We start from the raw sequence: 10,308 nt of genomic DNA, 5'->3' as shown, positions 1-10,308 counted from the left end.
ATACCTGGACTGTGAATTTCTTTGGGCACTGTGATTATTGGTAACAATTTAGCATAGAATTTGTTTATGCCAAAAAACCCCCACATTTTAATTAACCTTTGTGAATAAAAGAGGAACGTGAGCTTTTAAGAAATAAGTGAATTATGTATTTTGGTAAGAATTAGATTTTTTTTTTTTTTCCTTGGAAATCATTTCTATCCAGATATGGTTAGCACTATGTCCGTGATAGTGTTCGATCCTGCAAGATGCCTCTGCGTGTTCTGTAGCGTGCCTTAGCTGTGACAGGCTCTGGGCATTGGAGAAGAGCGCTCAGAGGGTTGAGGTTTTCTTCCCGATTTCTTTCTTCCCACTACTTTAAAAAGGGCTTTAAAAGACTGATTAATATCAGAAATTGTCCAGCATGTTTATGGCTTGTACACAAGTTGATTGGAGGGGGAAATAATAAAAAGAATGAATGAAACTGAAGCGACTCAAAATTACTTCACAGCCCAAGAAGAGCTTTCAAATAACAGAGAAATGCTGAGCGTATTCCAGTCTGCAGGAAATATCAAATCTGTTAACTGTGACTCAAAAGTCTGGTGAGCAGATGAATTACATGACTGTTAGTGAGCACACACGGCAGGGACGTGCAGTGTCTCTACAGAATTTACTTGAATGCAAATCCCACTGTGCTGCGTGTTACAGACCCTGTTTGCTCAGTGATACGTGTGTGTATTTCATTAACGAGACTCCGGCCGAGCTCTGTACACCAGGAGACCATGAGTGCTGGAAGCAGGGTTCTCCTGTGTTTCTGGCAGCCCATTTAGGAACAGTCGTGTTCCCTCAGCTGGGAATTGCTCTGGGTTGAGATGACCTTGTGGACTGCTTGCAGCACAGGCTGCAGTTCCTTACAGAGACTGGCTTTTAAGATTTTTAAATGTAGTGTCTTGAAAACTTTCAGTTTCTCTTCGTAGCTTGTTTTTAATAGTAATTTTTCACTTTGTTTTGGGAAGATATTTACCCACAGGTATCTTAAATCAGCTTTTTTAATGGTCTCATTTTCTCCAGGAGTTCCCCAGACAAGCAAGCTTGCTTGTACTAGGTAGACCAAGTGATTTCCCTGAAAGACTGGCAACCTTGTCATAACTTAGCAGCCCAGGTATCTCCCTTTCTGATTTGATAGCATCTGATCAACTAGGAGGAGAGATGGTAGTATTTATTTCCAAATTTTGAAATGTACCATTCTTCAAGCCTAACTTTTAGGTGAAAGAGATAGTAAGCATTACTGAACTATAGATCTAGCTTACCTTTTTACAGCATTTGAAGATTTTTTTTTTTTCCCATGAATGACAACAGAAGATATATCCTGGGAAAGGGGAAAATAACTCTAAAATCCATGCGTATGTCTAATATATTTCAGTTTAATGCACAGTGACTTTTTTTTTTTCCTTCTCTTTCTCATTTCAGGAGCCTCCAAGATGAATACTACAACAATGAGCCCACTCACTGTTACTCCACTAGGTTTCATTCCAGACTTAAAAAATGCCACCCTTGTGCCTTTCAATGAAACTGCATGTGAAAACTGGAAAGAGATTCATCATCTTGTTTTCCACGTGGCAAACATTTGCTTTGCAGTTGGACTGGTTATTCCAACTACTCTGAACCTGCATATGATTTTTCTGCGAGGCCTGCTCACCATAGGTAGGAGAATTATTCTGGAGAGATTTAGAACCTTCTTATGACAGAAATAGCAGTTTGGGACTATTACAGAGCTTTCTCCTTGTCCCTTCAGCTTACGGTGGAATTCCAGTGTATGTTCATGGTTGTTGTACTCTGATGAAGGTGTTTTTGGTGTACGTGGGGTCCATTCTGACCCTAACAGACCTTTTCTAGAAAGGTTATATGTCCCTAGGCTCTTAAAATTTCCCAGAAATACAACTTACAACATCAAACTGAAGTGGATGTCAACTTGAAAACAAGTGGACCCCATTTACTTCAGACCTGACTGGCTGCTTAAAATTAATTAAATTCCAAATCATAGTTAAGTCTGTGAATCCTTAAGACCTTAATTTAAGGTTTCAAGTAAATACTGGTACTGGAGATTGGCTGGTGCACTGGTTTAGTGTGTCTACAATAGGTGAGGTTTTCCTTGAGGAACTTGATGTTAGCCCACATGTTCTTTAAATATGGGTTCAAACATATGGCATTTGTGGGTTACCAGCATTATTTTCATTGCCAATTTAGAGGGCAAGCTTTCGATACAGGCTGCAGTCTGTGTTTTCTGTCTGTTTCCTCCACCGCTGTAAGCATCTTGCCATACCAAAATTGTACTTCAGAGGGAAAACTGAATTTGGTATGCTTGGGACTGAGCAAGCGTGGCTTCATTTGTAACACTTTTGCAGTCCCACAGCTATTTTGGAGCACCTGTACTTTGTGTGGGACAAGGTCTTTGTGATCAAAGGAGAAGGAGTAGTGAGTCATTGCAGTGTAAGAAAGATAAACCCGGGTGTATCACAGCACAGAACATACTTAAGTACTTCCAACTGAGAAAGCTTATTTGTACAATGGTGCAGGCCAATTTTATGATAGAACTTCTATGGTTGAATTTACAATGATCTTGCCTTTTCTTTTTTTATAGCTATTATAGGATAATTTATTAAAACAGACTGCATTGATGACCAAGGGTCTGAGCATTGCAAGATCTTTTGTCTGTGTAGTTCTCGTTTTAAAAGCAAAATGAGTTCTGCACTTGTTGAGCTTGCTGCTTTGGTTTGTACATCTTGTTGCAGTTTGAAGAGATGGGGAATCAAGAGGTTTTTCAGGCTGAGGTGGCAGCTGGAAGCAAATTTACTCTGTGGGCAGCAGAAGAAACGAAGCCTGGTTCCTAGGGATCTGTCCTCTTTGCTGCGATGACCCTGCTGCACCTCTGTGCTGCTGCTCTGCAGTATCGCTTGTCTTCAATACTTCCAGGCCTCGTATCCTCCTATCCCTTGTAGTCTAATTAACCAGCTGATCAGGAGTCATCACTATTTGATTTTTTTCTGATCTGTACATCAGGTCTGTCTGGCCAATCAGCAACCCAGGCAGAGTAGATAATAATGAATTCAGCATCATCTTCAGAGAGAAAGGGGAAAGGAACACTAATTTGACACCTTCTCCTTCTCCTTGTTGTCTTCACATGGTAAACATAAGGGAAAATATATCTGTGACCTCTCTATCAGATGGTAGGTTCACAGTTATCTGGGAGAGACTGATGCATAATCTATCATTTGATAAGTATTGTCTTTGTAGGCTAAAAATAGTATCCCTAATCATATAGTATGCCTTATCTTTTAAAGCAATTGTCATCATTCAAAGTAAAGTAACTAAAAAAAGACTAAATGTTTTCAATTTTTACTTTGGTGTCATACAAGAGAATTCAGGTTCCTGCTGTGACCTTGTGAAAATGCAGCATTGATGCTGCCTTTAAATTTTCAAAAATATCTGTGTGTGACTTTAGGAGGTTTTTGTGCAACTACTGCTCACTAGTTGGATATGAATGTTACTGATATGAAAAACAAGCATTCAGTTCTAGGCTCTTGTTTGTCTAATTAATGCAATACTAGTAATAAAGTTTTGTGAGCTGCTTAATTTTCTTTTTTTTTTTTTTAACTTACAATTTTCCCCTGTCCCATTTCTACTTCGTTTTAGTAACAGATCATTGTGGGCTTTACTTTTCTCTTTTCTGCAGTCCTCATCTGAATTATTGTTGCTCCAGTCTTACAGCCCCATGCAGTAGGTCTGCAGTCTGCTGTCAACCTGCTCTCAGTGCCTGTTTGTAGCATTGTCGTGATTAGCTCGTGCTACCAGTGCATGCAGTGGTCCAACATAGCCTAACTGTAGTAAAGCTTATAGAATGTATTGCTTTGCAGTGTAATTATACCCAGTGGACATATTCTTGATGGCTTCATAAGAATGGGTTTATTACTCAGTGAAATTTAACTTCGCTTTTTTTTTTTTTAAATTTTTACAGGATGTGCATTGTTCATCGTTTGGGCTACACTCTACCGTTGTGCCTTGGACATAATGATTTGGAATTCTGTGTTTTTGGTTGTCAACCTCTTACATTTCATATACCTCGTGTATAAGAGAAGACCGGTATGTATACCAGCTAAATTGCATGAGCAGTCTAGTAAGATGCAAGAAAAAGGAAGTCTGCTTCGTGTTTGCTGGACAAACCAGTGGATTACACAACAGCTCCTTTGGAGTTCTTTTGGATGAAGTCAGTTAGCCACTTGAGGGAGGATGCAGACCATAAGTATGACCTGATGCAGTACATAATTATTTCCCTGAAATCCATATTCTTGAAAAATTATTTTACTTTAGAAGTTACTGTTGGTTGATTTTTACTGTTGTGTTTGGTTTTGATTTGGTTTTGGTGGTAAGGAAGGGGTTACATAGTTTCTTTGCAGAGAGACCAGAAATAGTAGTCTTGAAAAATTATTTTACTTTAGAAGTTACTATTGGTTGATTTTTACTGTTGGATTTGGTTTTGGTGGTAAGGAAGGGGTTACATAGTTTCTTTGCAGAGAGACCAGAAATAGTAGTTTGGGGTTTGTGTGTCCTGTTTTTTGTCATTTTGCCCACCCTCCCATTCACAAGAGTACATGCATACAGACCTCCTGAACTAAAATCCTACTAAGATACTTAAAATTGAGCATTCCAGGACAGTAATTTTTTTTTTTAATTCGGAATTTGGGAGGGATCAAACTTTCCTGCCTCACTTTCAAGTCTTGAACATCCTCTGTGGTGGGAAAGGAGACGGATACATGATAAATGCCCTAATGCATTGTTGTTTCAACATAGAAATGAATGATGATGTCCATTTATATGACCTTCACACTCTTTGCTTTGCTGACAAGTGCTTTAGCCCGTATGTTTTGTACTGCCACATTCCTTTTAAATGCAAATGACAGGTAGGTGAGATGCTACTACCCTTTTTGAAGATCTGTGGGACCCAGAGAAAAGCAGCACAATTGAGTTAGGGGTGGGAAGAGCAGTATTAAGTAAGATGATCACAGAATCACAGAATGTTGGGGATTGGAAGGGACCTCGAAAGATCATCTAGTCCAATCCCCCTGCCGGAGCAGGAACCTAAACAATTTTACTCAGGAAGGCGTCCAGGCGGGTCTTGAATGTCTCCAGAGAAGGAGACTCCACAACCTCCCTGGGCAGCCTGTTCCAGGGCTCTGTCACCCTCCTTTTATCCCATTTATGGCATTCATTGAGTTTTGAGGGTCATGTCTGGAAACTTTGCAACTCCTTTTGCTGCCTTCAGAAGGATGCATTGGGATAACTTTATGCAAATGCACCCTAAGAATACAGTTGAAATATATACCAAAAGTAGAGGATTCCTTGCCCTGTCTTCAGCTAAATGTATATCCAATAGAAAATAAATTTATTTTGTATTATTCATCCAGAAGTATATTCTGTTTCTGCGAAATTATTAGCAACCCAGCCTTCTGTTAGTATATGCCCATAAAAACTAGATAGTATTTAATATAATAGTTGCTATTATGTGCCAATCAAATATTAATTAAGTGTTAAGTGTTCAAAATGTTAATATTGCATTCTGTAGCCTTCAAAATCTAAGGCAGATAGACTTATTTCAGAATTACAGGAATATATATGGAGTTACATTATCAGCAGAATAACTCTGCCTTTGCCCAAAACCAGACACATTCTGGAAGTGTGGAACAGCTGGTTCAAAAAAACCAAACAAACCTATTTGGAAATAAGCTTCACCAGGTCAATGCAGCTATGCAAGAAAGCAGCTGGGAAATCAGCAACCTCCTCCTTTCCTGGCAGCATAAAGCTTGATTTGTGTCTTGACTAGAGGATAGCTTAAAACTAGCTAGACTGATCTCCTAGATATTTATAGATGTGTAGTAAGTACTTCTACTCACCTAAATTACTCTTAGAGAGTAATCTTCCCAGTTCAAGGGTAGGGTTCCTCTTTGGTTTGTATTGCTAATGCTATTATTTTAGATTATTCAATCCATTTATGTATCATCATCAAGATACAGGAGCATGGGGAAAATGCACCGTGTTTCTGCTAGTCAGTCATGGCCATGCAGCCCAACGCACCACACCAAATAACAGCTGTGATAATGTAGAGCCAGTGAAGCCAGACTCTACATGTTTGTGCCTGCAGTTCGATATCCTATGCAGATGCTCTCATCTTTAATATAGGATGGGCTCATGTTGCATTATTTTCCCTTAGTGAAGCATGTTCTGCTTCCCCTCAACCTACCCACCAACTTAGCCTTTTAATGTCATCTTGAGACCTCTAGTCCTTTGTCAGATGGGACAAGAATTGTCTAACAAAGTCAGAAATTATTGCAAAAGGCAGGAATGTACAGCTCATAGAAACTCATTTCCCTGGAAAATCGAGCCTTAAAACCTGTAGTGAGTTGTGCCATCTGTTCTTAGATGGTCCTTGGGTTCATACCTATCTAACCTTCTCCAAAATTCCTAATAAAAGGTTATTGGAGAATGAAGGAGCATCTTGGGAGGAAGACACACTGGTTTGTGGTTGAGTAAAACAAACAAACAAAACAACCCACCAAACAAACAAAAACCAAAGCCAAAATACCAAAACCTTGCAATGTGTAAAGCAATACTGAATGAAGAAGGAAACACACTTTCTTCTGTGATTATGTGATTGCAATTGTATACTAAAAGCTATGCTGGTATAGGTTGGGGTTTTTTTGTGTATTATAATATAGACTTTATCATACTGAAGTGCCAGCTGTTTTCATGGAATTTAGTAATTTTTTAAGAAGAATTATTTGTAAGCATGTGGATACTAGAGTGATAGAAGTGGGTGAAGTACTCTATAGGTGGGTTTTAAAGAAGGAATTATGTAAGGACATGTAATTTGACTGATAAACTGTCAGTCACCAAAGTTGGTAGAAAGTTACCTCTAAGAGAGGGAGGACTGGAGGACCTGCCTTTAACTTTGCTCTCCATTTCTATACACCTTCCTTGCCGGCTATGGAACCACAGCAGAATGAAGGTGCTGGGTGTTCCTGTAGACTGTGCACCATTCGCGTGGTGCAAACCCACAACTATTCTTACACAGAATAAACTAGAATTCTGGGCAGAGAACATTAGAGGAAATGTAGGAAAATAGATTTTGATGATTGTCTTGTAAAGTACTATGTGAGTTAAGGGTTTTAACTTAAGTAGAGCCAGAGCAAGCTGTCAAGGAAAGAAGAATTTAAAGGAAATGAAAGGGAGCTGGTAGAAGGGCTGAAGTCTTCACCAGTATGGCTAAAAACAACTGCAGAACAAACTCCAGTAGGCAACCACAGTATATAAGAAGAGGCTAAAGGTTAAATTGCTTCTGTCTTCAACAAGCTGATAAATTGAGTACATCTACTTACATGTGTTAACAAAGAAAGGGTTCTACCTACAGCAGTGTTCCTCCAGTGTGGAGTACAGATTCACCCAAAGGTTACCATCTGCAGGGCTACATGACCTTAAAGATTAGCCAAGAATTAGTTCTGGTGGACTAGTCACATAATGGTATTTCTTTGTATATTCAGACTTAAAATAATTTCAGTATTTTTCTTTCCATTAAGTTTAAGAAATTACAGTATTTATTAACATTACATTAAAAATATTATACTATTTTAATTGGTGTAAATCATAATATTTTCAGTAATTATTTTTAAATGAGAGTGTTTTTTGGTAAAACACCACCCTACATACCTTAATGCTAGTTCTTTTTCAGGTTTAGTTCTCAGCTTACTGTTCAACAATGAGATTATATAGAAATTTTTTTCAGAAAGACCTGAAAGGAAACTTAGTGTAAGATAAGTCTTAATTATTTTTCCTTTAGAACTTTTATTCAAGGCACATAATTTAGGCAGAACTTCTAAGAGTGAATAGTAGTTGAGTTGCATAACAACTTTGGGTGGGTTCTTCTACTCCACAGTAGTGAAGTAGAAGAACCATCCAGGTTTGAGTAGGTAAGTCCTGCATAAAGAAGTTTAGTATCTAGTTATTTTTAGAACGTACCTAAATACTTCCTATGTCCTGGCAAGAAGACCAAACAGGTCTTTGCACCCAACTTGATCCATGGTGTGGAAACCATTCAGAGAGCTACATTCCAACTTCTCTGGCTCTTGAATGAAACCAGAGGAGAGCAGGACTTCTGAGGGGGCTGGAGTTCCACCTGCACCTGTAGACAGCAAGCTTGTGCTTCAGCCACTGACACCTGAGATGTGATTCAGCCACAGACTCCGGTGTTTGACTTTGTGCTAGAACACTGAAGGAGCACTTGCACAGCTAGTAGAGGCAAGCGAAGAGGTCTGGCATTCACCTGAGTGCAGTGCCTGCCATGCTGTATGCTCACGCCTGACTGTGTCCTAACTTGGATATGACACCATCAGGGGACTTTCCTGGCCAAGGTCCCAGGCTTGTGCTTGAGTCCAGCAATGTTTAAATATTCTTTGTGGTGGTGTTTTGGGGATTTTTTGTTTTGTTTTAATACTCTAATCTGTCTAGTTCTTTACATGACTCCCATTGCTGTATCTGATCATGGCCTAGGATTTGTGCTTTACTTTAAGGTAATGTGTGTACCAAATTACAGTGAATGTAAAACTATTCATTTCACCTTTGTCTCTGTATGAATTTCTGGACTGTAGCTTTTTCTCTCTGTCCATGTCAAAGCATAGCATTGTTCTGTAGGGGAAGGATGAGGAAAATTTAGCACTGGAAAGATTTAATGAACATTCTGTCTCGGACAGTGAAAGTGCTTACACTTGTCTTAATGAATGACTGATAATAAGTAGTTAGTCAGCTGCATTTAAAATAAGTTTTCTGAATGTATATGCTAACGCTGTGTATCCCACTATGATCAAAACATGGTCTTCCACCAGTTCCATAAACAACAAATGTGACATGATTGGATTGTAAGTTTCACCTTTCTTGTTTGGTGATGTGAAACCTCTCTGGCATGTATGTCATAGATAGTAATTTAACCCTGACTTTTGTAGATGGGTACACTCCTCTCTCAAAATACACTTTTGTGGTGGTGAAGCTTACAGTGCTTAGTTCAGATCAGTGTCCCTGATCTCAAACAGAATGAGGGAGTTTGCAGGAACAGTCTTCCATGTGAAGACTTCCTACATGATCCTTCTGGTGAGACTGGAGTTTCTACCAGAAGAGCCACCCTAAAATAAATGTCAGTTCTGTTGACTCTAAAAATGAATGACTATGTCTTGACATTCTCTCTAATTTTGGATAGAGAACAAAGTAAAATAATGAAACCACTATTACAGATGCCTTTACTGAATCTCTCTGTTTTTCCTTCATCTTCTTCAATACTGAACTGCTTTTTGAAGACAGATGTGTGGGAAATAGAAACAGTGAAATGTAGGAGGAATATCTAATACTTTTAATTGGGAAGTGCTCTACATAGTCATTGACTGCTTGCTTAGGTAGTCTCAGTCACATTCTGATGCTTACACTGAAATATTGTATCGTTCAGGACACGAGCACTTCCAGAAGTGAAAGGCCTGTGAGAGGAAGCATGTAATATTGTAGTCTAACAATTGAGAACATTTTCGAAGAGTATGGATAATTAGTTGTGGTCTCTACTTCTGCAGTAGTAGCTTTACTTTCTGAAATAGGAATTGGAATCATCTTGTCTCACTCCATCCATCTCCAAGTTAAATATCTAGTTTAAGCTGGTTGTCCAGTGTAATTCAACCCACCCACCCAATATCTGTTTAAGATGCAATGGTGACATCCCTCTCCACTGGCTAGAGAACAAGCCTACACAACCATTATAAGCTACTAACCTAGCTTTGTGTAGTCATAGGTGAGATGCATTTCATTGCTACTCTGTAGCAGTATGAGGGGAAAAAAAAAAATAATGGATTGCTTCATGCTGATCTAAACGGTAACACAGTGGGGAACTGGAGTCTGGCTTTCAGATTTGCACTTCTACCATTGCAGCTGTGGTCTGAGAACTGTGGGAACGCAGCTTCTCTGAATACTGGGCTCTAAATACCTAGTAAATTATGTCAATTTAAGCAGTAGTTGAAATTATATGGAATCGGGGTAGTATCCCAAACAATATATGAATCTCTGTTGCAGACTATGATCAGCAAGCTTACTTGAAGCGATGCCTGGTAGTCACATGTGTCTTTTTAGTTGTCTTACACATTCTGTTTATTATGAACTTGAAGGCCTTTCCTACAGAAAACTAGAGAACTAAAAAAAAAAAAAAAAGTCTTAGGAACTAATTTTGAATGAGATTTTCTGTCTGCAGCTATT

General features: G+C 38.9%; 1 protein-coding gene across 1 annotated transcript in view; it reads left to right on the top strand.

Moving 5' to 3' along the window:
• Positions 1-1,449: 1,449 nt before the first annotated feature.
• POPDC1 (popeye domain cAMP effector 1) overlaps positions 1,450-10,308 on the top strand; it is a 28,132-nt gene continuing 19,273 nt past the window's right edge. Inside the window, exons 1-2 of the mRNA XM_010170706.1 lie at positions 1,450-1,680; positions 3,992-4,116. Of these exons, the coding sequence (XP_010169008.1) occupies positions 1,458-1,680; positions 3,992-4,116 (348 nt within the window). The 5' untranslated portion in view covers positions 1,450-1,457. The remainder of the gene's footprint in view (positions 1,681-3,991; positions 4,117-10,308) is intronic.

The sequence above is a fragment of the Antrostomus carolinensis genome, unplaced genomic scaffold, assembly GCF_000700745.2.
Source record: "Antrostomus carolinensis isolate BGI_N321 unplaced genomic scaffold, ASM70074v2 scaffold6996, whole genome shotgun sequence".
Taxonomy (NCBI): domain Eukaryota; kingdom Metazoa; phylum Chordata; class Aves; order Caprimulgiformes; family Caprimulgidae; genus Antrostomus; species Antrostomus carolinensis.
This window is presented reverse-complemented; position numbering and strand designations above follow the sequence as displayed.